General features: G+C 45.4%; 3 protein-coding genes across 3 annotated transcripts; all 3 read left to right on the top strand.

The window, feature by feature from the left end:
• The first annotated feature begins 343 nt into the window (after positions 1-343).
• Positions 344-1,689, top strand: LOC146295472 (uncharacterized). The gene is made up of 2 exons (XM_084696736.1): positions 344-511; positions 661-1,689. The coding sequence occupies exons 1-2, from the start codon at positions 454-456 to the stop codon at positions 1,641-1,643; spliced, it is 1,041 nt and encodes a 346-aa protein (XP_084552862.1). The 5' UTR covers positions 344-453; the 3' UTR covers positions 1,644-1,689.
• A 1,224-nt stretch (positions 1,690-2,913) lies between these two features.
• Positions 2,914-11,054, top strand: scin (scinderin). The gene is made up of 16 exons (XM_084696355.1): positions 2,914-3,240; positions 4,331-4,485; positions 4,761-4,922; positions 5,130-5,279; positions 5,660-5,752; positions 5,848-5,980; positions 6,293-6,381; positions 6,663-6,878; positions 7,040-7,161; positions 7,304-7,394; positions 9,090-9,260; positions 9,477-9,654; positions 9,774-9,892; positions 10,124-10,201; positions 10,334-10,394; positions 10,637-11,054. Exons 1-16 carry the CDS (start codon positions 3,048-3,050, stop codon positions 10,804-10,806), a joined length of 2,181 nt encoding a protein of 726 aa, XP_084552481.1. The 5' UTR covers positions 2,914-3,047; the 3' UTR covers positions 10,807-11,054.
• A 754-nt stretch (positions 11,055-11,808) lies between these two features.
• Positions 11,809-14,631, top strand: arl4ab (ADP-ribosylation factor-like 4ab). The gene is made up of 2 exons (XM_084696356.1): positions 11,809-11,939; positions 12,664-14,631. Exon 2 carries the CDS (start codon positions 12,775-12,777, stop codon positions 13,378-13,380), a length of 606 nt encoding a protein of 201 aa, XP_084552482.1. The 5' UTR covers positions 11,809-11,939; positions 12,664-12,774; the 3' UTR covers positions 13,381-14,631.
• The last annotated feature ends 618 nt before the right edge of the window (positions 14,632-15,249 follow it).

The raw sequence follows: 15,249 nt of genomic DNA, 5'->3' as shown, positions 1-15,249 counted from the left end.
TCATTGTGACATCAGCAGAGTTCTCAACAACACTCTTCTGGTTTGCAAAAACCCACCAATGACACTTAGCCAGACGTGGAAAACCTTGTCCTTGTCTAACAAGAAGTAAATAAATAAATACTTAATTTACCAGACAATCATCCACGCAACATACCGGGAAGGATTTCAACCTGCAACCTCTTAATTTGCATTCTGATGATTTTATCACTTCAAATGCTCAGCATACCTATCACGCACCATCTGATGAATTGGTCTCGATCAATATGTACAATTGCTCACTATCCTCATTCATAGAAAGTTGCCATAGAGATACTTTGAAGCAACAATTAGATCGTCATAAATATCATTTATGACATCACAATCAGTACAAAGTATAAATAGCTGGATGTAGAACATTTTGGCATAGCATTTCATTTCCTTGGATGGCTGAAGGTCAGTTGTACATGGGTAATTATGAGCTTTCAGCCCAGTTTGGAAAGGGACCATCCCCTTACTTGGCATACAGAAAATGGTAAGTGAGCAATTCTGCTGGTGAGGTGAACTTTGCACACCACAAAGATCAGCATCCACACCATATGTAACGGATAGCTTTATCATGGTGTTATGTATGTTGTATCGGTTGTACTGACCCATGACCCCCACCCACCCCCAACTTTGCAGGGGATTCAAACCAGGAGCCACTCACTATTTCTGACAATCCGGAGGTGGATGGTGTCCCGGATCCCACCCTGATCCTGGCTCCTTCTGTCCCACAAGATGTCCCGCGTTCACCACAAAAGAAGAAGAGGAAAAAGAGTGTGGTGAAGCTTCCGTGTAGCCCCAACTTTATGACGAAGTACAGAATATTGTTGGCAAAGATACAATTAGAGAAGGTGGCAGAAAGACAGCGGAGAAGAGCCCAGCGCAAGCGTCGAAGAGAAGCAATGAGAGAAGCAGAGGAGAGAACTGCAGGCACCGACGGCTGTCCAGATGCACGACCAACCGGACCTGAAGGAAGGCATGAGCAGTATGACCCAACACCTTCCAACTTCCCCTCTGTTGCAGACAGCCAATCACATCGGACCACGACCAACCCAATTGATGACCTGGAGTACATACTGTCCACACCAGTGGAGGGGGAAAGGGAGGAAGGGGCACGACTCCTGAGGCTATGGGACAGCTATGCCGATGCTCCGAGCTACCCCGTCCTTTCAGAGATGCTCTACTATATGGCCTCAGAGGATGGACGCTCACCTCCGTCCCCCACAGGCCCAGGCCCGTCCAAGGCCAGCCAGGACTCGCCTCAGAGACCCCTCACCCTGTCAGACTGGGCTCTTCTCTCCAAAATGACCCCACTTTCCACGCCCCTGACCTTGCACCCAGCGGCTTGTTCCCCTCCACTACCTTCCTTTGGCCTGGATGATGGAGAGAATCTCAACGCTGTCTGGGACGGGGACGGCCCTGGGGACCGGTGTGAGGAGCAGGATCCTGTAGCCTCCCCGTCGCTTCTGCCGGGGAGGCTGAGCGACTCGCGGGAGAAGCTGAGGATGGAGAGCCAGCTGGAGCGAGAGCAGGGTGCCAGAGTCACCTGGCTGGGGGTGGACAACAACGTGTTGGCAGCCAGGGAGGAGTACACCCTGGAACGCTTCCTAGACCAGCTTTAATCCACTGAGGCAGGGACTGTGGAATAGTGTTCCCAAATGTCCAGTCCACCAGAAATCATTTTTGCTATTAAACCTATGAAGCAAACCTATAAAATAAATCCAGGTTGTTTTGACTTTCTGATTAGGTGAGGATGCCACTGTATTGCAACTATGATAGTTTGAAAGAGCTAGATTCTCTGACCCGATCAAGCATTCATTCAATCATGTGATGTGTAATGCTGGTGCGTGTCTGTAGAATTGTCTATCGATTGTGATATGCCAGAAAAGCTAATACAACAGTTTGGACTCCAGATTCAGGTTCAGTTAGTATATGGTGCATTAGTGATAGCATGAGCTACAGAAAACAAATATCATACTCATCAGCATACATAATTCACCTACCATGAAACACTAGCTACACCCCTGAAGGAAATCATATTCAATTCAATCTTGGGTTATTGGGAATTGTTGTGTCATAACTGAGATGTTTGGCATAATCCCTATGACATCCTATCTAACTACGCGAACGGGTTCTAGGTTCTCAAGACTCAGGCCCATTAGTATAGAGAAGTTCAAAACAGCATAAGTCATCTATTTTTGGAGGTGAAATAATACTGGTGTCTCCTTCAACCATGACAACCATCACACTTCCTGTTTTCTTATCTTTAATTACAAGATAAAATGACCAAACCCCAATTCAAGAGTAACCTAACTAGCCTTATTAAATCAAATTATGATGTAAGTTGACCTCTTAGATGAATAAAGAAAGCCTTGACTTCAAGGGAAACTTTAAAATACATTCATTCAATATTATTAATATCTGGAAATAGACCAAAAATAGTCTACCTTTATCAATGTACTTGACTCAGTGGCCTGGGGAATTCCAAACATGTATGACTAGTAATTCTACATAGTTGTAAAGAAGACATTTTTGTCCAAAGCAAAGTACACGTTTTGCATACAGAAAGTGCAGCAGAAGATCAAGTTTCTTATGTAAAGCTTGTTTATTTCCACTGAAGAGGCTAACATGCTATAAGATTCACTGAGAATTCAAATAAGGAAACATTGTAAGCTTATGATTTGTGTAGCTAAACAAAGAACTTGTGGAATTGTTTCTTGTTCTTGTAAATATAACTTAGAATTTGTGATGCGACATTGTCTGGAAAATGGTGAACAAGAACAGCAATGTTTAAGTGTGAACAAGTGTGCGGGTGTGTGTATGTGTACTTTGGCCACATCTAGACACACCCACCCAAACTCATCTGAAGCAAAACAGCTTTGCACACTGAGACTATTGACTCAGTCTTCCACAGGAACAGACAAGCGCTGTGTTCCTTCTCCCTCACCTCGCTCTCCTCACACCGCTCTCCTCACACCATTCTTGGGATCCACATCCATCCTGTCCACCTGAGCCAGGTAACAGACATGGTGCTCCACCACAAAGAGTTTGACAAGGCAGGCAAATCTGCTGGCCTACAGGTATGGAGGATTGAGCATATAGATATGGCGCCTGTACCAGATCATCTGCATGGGAATTTCTACATTGGGGATGCCTATGTGATTCTCCATACAGTCAAGCAGAAGGACACCTGCTTCTATGATCTGCACTACTGGTTAGGTGAGTTAGAGAGAACTTAGTCATCTATCTATCATATATGTATACTGTATATTGTCTGTCATTAGCTTCTTGTGCATGAGGGCAGGAAGGAAGAACATAGTTGCTGAACATCCTACAGTATCTCTCATTTCTTCCTGGCAAGTGCAGGGTCTACAGAAGTGCAGCCATTGACACTTTTTGTATGACATTTCTCGATTGTGGTCTTTGAGTTCACAGAGACACAAATCTAGCACATTTGCAACTAGGTGGCAAACGTTTTCTCAAGCACAAAAAGAAGACTCTTTTTTAAGATAGTAAAGGTTGAGGTCTGAGATTCAAATATAGCTTTATTATCTTTTAGGGTAGGCTATAAACAGAACAACTTTATAGTAAAATCTGTGTTCTCAATGTACTTAATTGGAGCATGATTATTCGTCATAGACATCTAAAAGTGATCACGTCTTTTATTAGTCACTTCTCCTTTTCAGATCCTTGCGGTGTCTAATTATGGGTTGCAGTGTTGTGAAAGTACAGCTGTAAAATGTTGTATGGCTTTCTGTTGCCACACAAGCTTCCTGCATTCATAGAAATTACCTCCTACTATCTCACTCTCTATCTCTCTCTCTCACTCTTGTTCTCTCTTACCTATGTATGTCAATATCACTCAGATGTTGTCTTGACTAGTCTTCCTGTCTCCCGGAAACGTGCTTTATGTATCACTTAACATTAGACCTGCATGTGGACTGCTATTATGTACGGCTAATGGTTTGAATTGCTATAAAGCTATATTATCCCATTACCTCCAAATGCTTCCACTTCCTGACCCACTACTGTGTTGTTTCTGTACTGTTCTTTTGGACCACTTGTCAACCCAAGGCATTATCTGTGCATATCTTCAGCAACCCATTAAGGAGTCAAGCGAGCAGAAGAGTGTTCCCAATCAATGACTGATTAAAGTGCCTTGTAGAATGTATTGAAAGTAGTTTATAATGCAGCACGGTTTTATATACAGTTGTCTAAATAATCTGATAACATCACCAAAGTCTGTGGTGCAAGGTCTGGCTTTGTCCCGACAGCCTGACCAGAATCCGTCTTGTCTGTGTTCACACAGGGAAGGAATGTACTCAGGATGAGAGTACAGCGGCAGCCATCTTTACTGTCCAGCTGGATGACTTCCTGGGAGGAAAGCCCGTCCAGTACCGCGAGCTTCAGGGGGTGGAGTCAACGGCCTTCACTAGCTACTTCAAGGGGGGCATCACTTACAAAGTACTGCACAGTCCTATTGGTCATTTCAAGATTTGACTTAATTCTGTTCAAGTCCTTTAAATTCCATGTACAACTGAAGAGACTTGAGATAAGCACCTAGGACTCAAGCCAATATTGCACAAACAGTTTATTGAACAACCAGTTTCCACGAAAGGTTTAAGATTATGCTTGGCCAAGGATGAGATGTGACTCATGGGATGGAACAAGTACCTGGTGTGTGTGGAGTGGAAAGGCAAGGCAGAAGAGAGGAAAAACAGCTGTGTGTGTTTCCCTAGGTGGGAGGAATGGCGTCAGGGTTTCAGCATGTGGTCACCAACGACCTCACTGCCCAGAGACTCTTCCACATCAAGGGCCGCCGTGTTGTCAGGGCGACCGAGGTCCCTCTCGATTGGTCCAGTTTTAACAAGGGAGACTGCTTTATCATTGACCTTGGCGCTGTAAGAACCCCTCTCCCTGCCAAGGCCCCACCCTTGACAGACACCACACGTTAGACTGACAGCCATTGTACCAAGATGCACAAATCCTACTGATACGAAATATATCCTGACTGTTTGTTCAAACTCTAATGTTTACACAAGGTGGGTTTATGTGTCTCTGAAGACTATTGTATATTGACAAAGGATTTTTCCCCTGCATGTCAACAGGTGATCTACCAGTGGTGTGGATCTATGTGTAACAAGTTTGAGCGTGTGAAGGCGACCCAGGTGGCGGTTGGCATCCGCGACAACGAGAGGAATGGACGGGCAAAAGTGGTGGTGGTGGAAGAGGGGAGCGAACCTTCTGAGCTCACTCAGGTGACACTTACATCACACACACACACACGTATAGACACACTGCTTTCACACAGTGTGCCATCACAGTGGTGGTTGAAACTTGAAAGGAAAATGTAATTAATCTGTAATTACTGTATTGTGAATCATGTTGTGTCTTGACTGCTGTGTAAGAAAACCACTCAGTATGTTTTCATAGTGTAACAGTGTCAGCTGTGAACAGGTCTTCTATAAGTTTGCATAACCTCTGTAGCCCAGTCAGAGTTCACATGACCCCAACTCTCCTTCTTTAGTCGTAATAAAACGAATGAGTTATAGTAGATCTAACAATGTGCAATAGTCAGCATAAATCATAAGGTAAATCACTATAAATGTACCAGTTTGGTTTCTGTGTGATTGTTCAGGTTCTTGGAAAGAAGCCAGAGATACCTGAGGGAGACGACAATGACGATGCGGTAGCAGACATGTCCAACAGGAAAATGGCCAAACTCTTCATGGTATAGAGCAGCCCACAGACTCATAGAAAAAACAACACATGGAAGAAGCCATGAATAAGATGATGCGAGATTTGACTCTGACTGTTTCATCCCAGGTTTCCGATGAATCCGGGTCCATGCAGGTGTCCCTGGTGTCCGAGGAAAACCCCTTCCTCCAGAGCCACCTGCTGTCTGAAGAGTGCTTCATCCTGGACCACGGCAAAAATAACCGGATATTTGTATGGAAAGGTACATTTGCGATGTTTAACTTTTACCAAATGCATCTGCACACACCCAAATTGGGCATCTAATGTTTCTTGTGACATTGACAAAACGCTCTTTGTGTCTAGTGCATCGCCAACATTTATTTTAATAAATAGTATCAGTTTACCTGCACATCTAATGTAAAGCATTGTATGTTCAGGGATACTCCCTTAGGGCCCCAGTATTGTGGAGAGGATCTTGTTGTTCTTCATGCTTGCTCGTAGTACTGTGCATTCACCATTCTCCTTTTGCCCGGTTCCTCCACTGCATGACCATCCCACCCTCGCCTCGCACTAGGGCGCAACGCCAACCCCAACGAGAGGAAGGAAGCCATGAAGACTGCTGAGGGATTCATCAAGCAGATGGGCTACCCGCCCAACACTCAGGTTCTCACACACTGCCATTCATCATCAGTTGGCTCACCAAGGACCTTCTTGTCTGCTTACCGTCGCTCGTGGCATGTTATCGAGCAAAGGACAAGGCTTTAAAGATCAAACTGAAGTCAAACTCAGTCCTTTGACAGATAATTGCTTTTTTTTGTCACCCTACAACATTAATTTCAGTAGATTTGCTACACTTCCTGGTATGAATCTGAACGAGGCTCCAGGCTTCTAAGTAACTACGTTTCATCTAATCTCTTTGTGACTTATATGTAACCCCTCCACAGATCCAGGTTCTTCCGGAAGGTGGTGAGACCCCCATCTTCAAGCAGTTCTTCCAAGGCTGGAAGGACAGGAACCAGAGCGAGGGCTTCGGTAAGGTCTATGTCACAGAGAGAATCGCCAGGATCCAGCAGGTGAAGTTTGATGCATCCAAACTTCATGAGTCTCAGCTCATGGCAGCCCAGTACAATATGGTGGATGACGGTTCAGGAGACACACAGGTGATCAGCCAATTTACAATTCCTGAAACAGTCTGTAATGAAATGATGATGTCATTTCATTTAGGTTAAAGTAACATTGCTGGGGTGTTTCATAATGGGATGCAATCATGAGACTTTAACAGTATTTCAAACAGTTCCTCAAAACATCGCTTGGATTTCAGATCTGGAGAGTGGAGAGCAGTGGTAGAGTTCCCGTTGAACCAAAGACATACGGACAGTTCTACGGCGGGGACTCTTACATCATCTTATACACGTATAAAAGAGGACAGATCATTTACACTTGGTGAGACTCGTAAATCGACAGTAGTGATGATAACGGTGACCTTTGTAAAGCGTTTCACTTTGTGTCTCGTTAAATGATAAACCCAAACTTCCTGATTTCTGAGAAGCCGCTGATTGTGTTTGCATCTCCGTGCTGTTTGCAGGCAGGGGGCATCCAGCACTCAGGATGAGCTTACAGCCTCTGCCTTTTTGACCGTAGAGCTGGATCGCTCTCTGGGCGGAAACGCCGTCCAGGTAAATCTAAAGTCAACACAAGAGCACTCAACACTTAACTTGGATCTGTAGGTCTTCTGCGTGTGTAAAGTAAAAAAAAAACATTTGTTAAGTAAATATATTTTGCTTATTTGCATTTATGACAAGCAAGGACATTTCTGCTTTTCCTTTAGGTTGTCAACTGATTTAACAGTCATATAACTGTTTCTTTCTTTAAGAGAGGTGGAACAGTGTCAGGTTTTGTGGTTCGTTAGTGCAGAAACTTTCAGACCACATCCTCTTTATCTTCAACAACTATTGACAGGGCTCTCAAGCTTTGAAGACAGGCAAGAGTGACTCCCCCCCCCCCCCCCCCCCCATCAGGGGGTCAAAATTAATATAATCAATTGCTTTTTACCTGACATCTTTGAAAGGCAGCAATGATTAATGCATCCATGGCCAGGATACAATAATAAAATATGACATTATTATAAGAGACTCGTGAAAAACTGATGCAAATTATCTGGGAAACATTTTTCAACAGCAGTCAAGTTGTCATTGTTTGTGTGAAACAAGTTGTGAATTTGTTGTAACATTAAAACAGGAGATCATGACTGTGCTCAAAGTGATGCTCGAGCTCCAGCGGTTTGCTTTGTCGGTGAATAAAACTTTCGGACGACGTAGCAGAATTACGAAAAATTACAGGATATGCTTTTTTCCCATTGGTTGTTGCATTGAATCTTACCCAGATACAATGGTGCTATTTTCCGATTGGCTATTGTATAGACCCTTTCTTTTTTTTAATTGGCTGATAAGTGGCAGGCTCAACTAAGAACTCCAGGGGAGACGCGCTTGACTGCCGATTCCATAGTGAGAGTGGGGCGGCCAGAGGAATTTTGTTTGTGTGCTGCGGCATATTAAATATTTTATTAAAAAAAAAAATCTGCGTGAGAAATACAATGTGTGGCGGGAGGGCGTGACTAAAGACCGAAATGAGTGACTGTCACTCTCAATGCGTGACACTTGGTCCTACCAGACTCATAGCCTACATTTCATTTGTACAGAGAGTCTGGCCTCGCTCCATTGACAAGCGTTGACTTCCTAGTAGGCGGGTACTCTGTTGAAGTTTAAAACTATTGGATCTGCCACTCTGATCTGCCATAACCAATCGCTATCGTTCGTCTTAGCCAATTCCTTCACCACTACTGTAACAGAGCTAGCTGCCTTAGCTGGAAAATCAAACTTTTTTGCCGAACCGTGGGGAGGAGGGCCACACCTTCATGGCCACCAACAAAACTCAGCAAAACTTGTTCTTGCTCCTGCTTTAGCTGTTGGATATTCGGCAGCGTTGCCACAACGGACCGAATGGCTTCGCTCGCATCTTTCTCCGCCGCCCTTACGGAACTACAACACAAACTAGCGCACGACATCAACGTCATCGTTCTCAGCCACTCCCTCTGTTCGCTGATTGGCCGGTTAAAAATTAACCTGCAAAATCTGACCTAAGTACTGAAAGACCAGACCGAGTTCAGAAGCAAAATCAAAATTGAGCGGAAGAATTTAGGACGGCAGAGCCAGAGTCTCTCTCAGTAAAAATCAACCCACCCACCTTTTCCTCATTGGTGGTTTTTCTGCCACCTAGTGGCAATTGACAGCATTACTTTCTCGCTGGCAGTCCTGTCATGTCCATGCCTCCAATCTCTCATGTCTGTGCTCTATCTGTCGATTGGACCTCAGGTACGGGTCTCCCAGGGTAAGGAGCCTGCCCACCTGCTGAGCCTGTTCAAAGCCAAGCCCCTCATCGTTTACAAGAGTGGTACGTCCAGGAAGGGGGGGCAGGCCTCCGTGCCCCTCACACGCCTCTTCCAGGTGCGCCGGAACCTGGGCACGATCACACGCATCTCTGAGGTGAGGACCATGCTCTCACTACTCGCACCATACTCTCATGAATAAGCACAAACACACACAAAAGCACACACACTCACACAACAGCACACACACAAGAGCACACACAGGAAACACACCCTGTTTGGGATGAGCCTTCTTGCTGTTAGTGATGGATGACTGATGGGGCAGAGGTTCTTCAGTGGTACTTTGACGGGCTTCTCATGTGCTTTGTTCCAGGTTGAGGCCCAGACTAGCAGCCTGAATTCCAACGATGCCTACCTGCTGAAGCTGCCGCAGGGGCAGGGGTATGTGTGGGTGGGCAAGGGGGCCAGCGAGGAGGAGGAGCGGGGGGCAAAGTTCATGAGCGAGGAGTTGAACTGTAAAACCAAGCGCATCATGGAAGGAAAGGAACCAGGTAAACCAAACGGAAGAACTTGGATACACAGATACACATGTTTACAAGAACAACAAAGGCCACTTTAATGAATGACCCCCAGACTGCTTGACCTTTGACCGCCTGTCTGTGTGTTGTAGATGAGTTTTGGACCGCTTTGGGGGGAAAGTCGGATTACCAGACCTCCACTCAACTGGAGAATAAGGACTATCCACCCCCCCGCCTGTTTGCCTGCTCCAACAAGACAGGCAGGTTTATTGTGAGTAGCTTGTTGTTCTGACCAGCATCCCCACAGAGCTTTGCAGGAAACATGAATCGTATCCATTGATTTAATATAGAATGCTCAAGATTTTTATTTACGGAATTCTAAATTAAAAGCTAAATTGTTGGTCCTGGCTGAAGCATAGTCAAGGCCATGCCACTGTGCTGCACAACTGTGGTAAACCTCTGAATGTCTATTCATGCACAATCCGTATTTGTGGTGATGCAGATTGAAGAAGTTCCGGGAGACTTCACCCAGGAGGACCTGGCTGAGGATGATGTCATGCTGCTGGACACCTGGGAGCAGGTTGGGGGTCGGGGGGCATGGAGGAGGTGGGGGTGGGGTGGATTGATCCCAGGCTCCAGCACCATAGTTCCAGGGCATGGGGAGGGGGCCAGCCCATTAACACCATCTTTATATGTGTGTGTATTGTCTCAGGTGTTTGTCTGGATAGGCAAGGATGCCAACGAGGTGGAGAAGACGGAATCAGTCAAATGCGGTGAGAACACTTGATCTTAAGATTAGGGGTGTGTTTGAGGTCCCCCCTGATGTTTGCTCTTTCAGACCCCGAGACAGCTTTCCATTCACAGACCGTCAATCACACATACTTTTAGATGCTCAGGGCCTGATTGGGGATGGCAGGTTAAAGCAGAGTGTCCTATGTCATCTCATGCAGGATGTTTCATTGATGTTGTTTACTGCCCTTTGTTGCATCACTAAGAGTTTGTTTGCTCCTAACAGCCAAGGCATACATTGAGACAGACCCAGGGGGCCGGGACAAGCGGACCTCCGTGGTGACAGTCAAACAGGGCCACGAGCCCCCCACCTTCTCAGGCTGGTTCCTGGGCTGGGACTTCCAGCGCTGGGACTCAGACCAAACTGCCAGATCCATGAGCACACTCCAGCTATAGTGACAGCATTGCTTTGATTACCGGTAGATAGAAATGGGCTGATGTTACTGTTTGGACGTTGTTTTTTTTGTGTGTATGCTTTAAAAAAAGTTATTTTCTTACAGGTAGTAGTACTTAATATAATCTTTTGGTCAAAATGAATGCTTGTCATTAAAGTTTTGGATGTGGCATTATCTCCACACATACTATCCTTTCATTTTTCGAAATTGTATTTGAACATAATTTTGAGTCAAACTAAATTCCTTTTCTCTGAGACTGAAACGTAATGTGGAATCATTGGTTGTTGAATTAGAGGAGTCAATATAGGAGAGGAGACAGTTTTAAATGTTTTCCCTGAAAAAAAGTGCATCTTCAAAACATGTAGTTGACATAATCTGCCACCTGGTGGTGCAACAGTTATATTCTCGACATGGCAGTCCCCATGCAATCCAAGACAAATGTGGTTGGCAGGGACTGAGATTGCCTATCACCAGCCAATACACTGACTTTAGTATTCCATCACTTGGATCAAAAGTAGCAGGCCCAACACTGATACTTCCTGTCTGGCTAACTGGTAATTAAAACTATGATCTATAAAAAAAGCATCCTAGCCTACTTAGGCCAGCCTACTTAAAGCAGCAAAGCCATTGGCCAGGTGAAATGTCCTTTTGTCATCAGTAACATAGGTCTAACGTTGTGTCTAAATAGAATCATGTATGAGGTCTTTGTGTTATTATAAACACAAGCAAGTGTGTGTCTATTAATTAAATATCAGAATGAGTTCTCATTATTTTGGCATGAGAATTTCGATTAGTTAATTTACCATCCAAATGTTTGTTCATGGCAAACAAATGCATAGTATGTCTAGCTGCTACTTCAGAGTTCTCTTGAGTGACACAAACAGGTGGAGAGAAGGTGTGTTTCGCTGAAAAACGACAGGCGTTGCTCTCATCCAATCAGGCAACGCGGAGATTGGCGGCTGCGTGATGTGGGTTGAACCTGTGCACAGTGCACTGGAATAGAGGGGAAGGCGACGCACTTTATCTTTCAGTGGTTGTGTGGACGTGACTGTGAGAGGTTCATAAGATCAAACAAGGATACACTGTTGCACCATTGTTGATTTTCCATGTTTGGAAAGTACATTCATCGTTAAGGTAAGACAGCAAAAGGTCATTTTCTTTTAGCCGTGCGCTGTGAAAGAGCTTCGGATTAAACAAAATAATTAGACAAACTATCGTTGTGATCGTTTTCTAAAACACGTAAAAGTGTTTGCTTACATAATCGCATCATTTGATATGATCGTATTGATAATTTGATTTCAACATGTAGGAAATGCTTTTCCCAAAGCACTTGTTGGCATAACCGTAGAGGCGCGTCCATCAATATCAGCTTGCCATGTCAGGCTGTACCCTATGTTGCCGCGCAACAGCTTTCGTTTTTCATAGCTTTTTGTGGTAGCTGTTGAAAATGTCCTTGCATTTTGACTGTTTGTCAAGACGAAAACACACGCCAAGCAATGTGATGCTTTGGCACTCTACAGCAGTATGCATAATAGAAAGAGGGATTTTTGTTGGAAACCAAAGCGTCCAAGTACATTTATATCGATACTGCCATTGAATGGAAATTAGCGTATCAAATCCCCGTCCGCTGCTTGAGGCGCTACATGTGCAAATAGCCTCTCGTACACCCTGCTGTTTTATTTCTCATTCATCTCCTACGGCCCGGAATAACGTGGACGCAGTTTAAAAGATGTTAAGGCTGTGGAATAAAAGGGAGACGGGGTTTATTCACTTAACATTGAATAGCCCCTCCAATTGTAAAGCAATGGACTGAGTGCTTTTACTGTTGCTTACACTGCATCCTCCTTTTTTTTCATAGGTTAAAGCTGCAACCCCGGGGGGAATGAGAGAAGCCTTGTGAATATTTGGTGAAGCAGTAGTCTCCTCCTGTCTGGCCCTGCTTCTATCCTCTCCAACGTGACAAAACAAGATGGGGAATGGATTATCGGACCATCCAGCTCTTTTCCCCTGCCTGCCCTCCTTTCAGGCTCTCCACATTGTTATTCTGGGGCTGGACTGTGCTGGGAAGACCACCGTATTGTACCGGCTGCGCTTCAATGAGTTTGTGAACACGGTCCCGACGAAGGGATTTAACACAGAGAAGATCAAAGTGTCCCTGGGCTCTGGCCGGCGGAAAGCGGCCTTCCACTTCTGGGACGTGGGCGGTCAGGAGAAACTGCGGCCGCTGTGGCGCTCCTACACCCGCTGCGCCGACGGCATCGTGTTCGTGGTGGACTCGGTAGACGGCGAGCGCGTCGAGGAGGCCAAGACGGAGCTGCACAAAATCACCCGGCTGGCCGAGAACCAGGGCGTTCCCGTGCTGGTGGTGGCCAACAAGCAGGACCTGAGGAACTCTCTCACCCTGCAGGAGATGGAGCGCATGCTGGCGCTGGGCGAGCTGGGCGCCTCCACGCCCTGGCACCTGCAGCCCGCCTGCGCCATCATCGGGGAGGGGCTACAGGAGGGGCTGGAGAAACTGCACGCCATGATCACCAAGAGGAGGAAGACGCTGCGGCAGCAGAAGAAGAAGAGATGAACATGATGATGACTAGGCGCACCCAACGTCAGTCAATGAGGACTACTTGGAGATACCAGCACACAGCCCCTCTGGGGGTTTTCCACGAGCCAGACACAAAAGGTTGATCTCGAGTCAGACGACTGTCCCGTCTCATAACAGGCTGAGTTGTATTAGTCCAGTGGAACTGTGTTTGTTCTGGGCCTGACCTGGTCTGGACTGGACTGGACTGGGTGTTGTTCTCTCTGGGGCTGATGATATTGATTTGCCCCGTGAACATTGGACAGCAACTATCCTGTGACAACCATACGGGTCTCTAATGATCTGTTTTCAAGGATGTATTACGCCATAGCCAAATGATTCAAAACAGGGAACATTTGAAGTGTCAAAGAAGGAATATTGACATTCAGACTTCGGTTTTATTCTGAGGTGTTACAAAAGTATGTAGCCAAGTGTTCAGCAGTTTTCAGCATGAACCAACAATGTCATGTTCAGTTTACCAAAGCCTGTGTTGAGATTGAGTTCAGACATGAATAGGTTGCAGGTGTCAGTCCTAATAGTATGGTGGAACCTGCGTGAATATCATGGTTTTGTTGGCCGTGTTGCACAGAGGTAGTAGGGTCTTGTCAGAGGGTCGTTCACAAATAAGCTTAATGGTTCACAAAGAGAATGCACAGACTGTTCTTAAAATGTCAAAGGAACAAATGCGTTTCGTCAGTCATACATGTTTTAGGATTTACAGCAGCTATTCAATGTGACTGTCATTTGGGGCGAGGGGTTTTTGAGTTCAGCGTCAGCCCCTTGTCTCGCTGGATCTGTCTCATGTTATTCAGATGATTGACAGCCTCAGTTGGCTCAGCAGGAATACTCCCTCCTGGCTGACTGTCAAACGCCCCCCCCTCCCATCCTTCTAAGTGGCATCCTGGTGTCAGAGCCAGCTTCCCCCACCCAGAGACATGCCCCCCCCACACCACCCCACACCCTCCATTCCCTAGAGACAGTTAAATGCACTTTATGGGCTTTTTTCTGACCTTGGAAAATTATTTACTTGCACCGTCTGAATTTTGTATGAAGTTTATGATATGAAAAGAAAAATATGAAAGTAAATGCTAATTCAAATGAAGCGTTTTATACAAGTCGGGCGGCTGTTTCCACATGTGTCACCTTTTCACTCGGTGTGTGTGTGTGTGTGTAGGGGGGAGGGTACGGTGTTCATAATTGATGTTTGTCTGAATTTGTTCACCTTGAATAAAATCAAGAACGAGACAGAGACTTTCTGGTCCCTTGTTTGTTTCAAGATCTCACGACGGGATGAAGCATTATTGTAACATGCTATGCGTTGTCCCTAATTATCATTACCATTAATATTATTCGTAGTTAAAGGATAGGATAGAATGATACCAAGAGTCAAAATGCTTTTTTAAGATTCTGTATTTTGTCACTGGTAGCAATGAGGTGGGACAAAATAAAGGCTGAACCAGTGGAAGTAATTTATGTTGATATTTTTTAAGTGCTGAACCTGTGTTAAGGTTGAGGCACCTTTACTTATTCAAATTTTGTTTGGGGAAAGGTTTCTGTCAGATGTGTATCTGGGGTCGGTTTCTGTGAGCCTAAACTGTTGGATTTGGTGGCAGTGTACATTGAAGCGGTGTGTTTTGAGAGAGGGGGGAGGGGAGGGGGGCCACAGGCACTGGCAAAGTACCTGCCCCTCAGAACAATAACAGACACAAACAGAGGGAGGAAAGGAAGAGCAGAGGAAGGGGGAGCAGAGGGAGGGAGAGAGGGGGCATTAGTCAGGGTAGATGACCCATTAAGGAATGATTTTACTGGACTTGTTTCCCCAGTTTTGGGCTGCTCTGGCTGGTGGACCTGGGTGAAGCAAAAAGGGCG

Source organism: Hypomesus nipponensis, chromosome 4, assembly GCF_054491055.1.
Source record: "Hypomesus nipponensis isolate SF chromosome 4, ASM5449105v1, whole genome shotgun sequence".
NCBI classification, from domain to species: domain Eukaryota; kingdom Metazoa; phylum Chordata; class Actinopteri; order Osmeriformes; family Osmeridae; genus Hypomesus; species Hypomesus nipponensis.
Note: the sequence above shows the minus strand (reverse complement) of the source record. Positions and strands in the feature narration are given on the sequence as shown.

Bases quoted from the DNA above. Each gene is read 5' to 3' on its own strand.
- LOC146295472 (XM_084696736.1), top strand. From the start codon at position 454: ATGAGCTTTCAGCCCAGTTTGGAAAGGGACCATCCCCTTACTTGGCAT. The intron at 512-660 runs GTAAGTGAGCAA...CCAACTTTGCAG, and splicing joins TACTTGGCATACAGAAAATG to GGGATTCAAACCAGGAGCCA.
- scin (XM_084696355.1), top strand. From the start codon at position 3,048: ATGGTGCTCCACCACAAAGAGTTTGACAAGGCAGGCAAATCTGCTGGC. The intron at 3,241-4,330 runs GTGAGTTAGAGA...GTGTTCACACAG, and splicing joins TGATCTGCACTACTGGTTAG to GGAAGGAATGTACTCAGGAT. The intron at 9,655-9,773 runs GTAAACCAAACG...TGTGTGTTGTAG, and splicing joins CATGGAAGGAAAGGAACCAG to ATGAGTTTTGGACCGCTTTG.
- arl4ab (XM_084696356.1), top strand. From the start codon at position 12,775: ATGGGGAATGGATTATCGGACCATCCAGCTCTTTTCCCCTGCCTGCCC.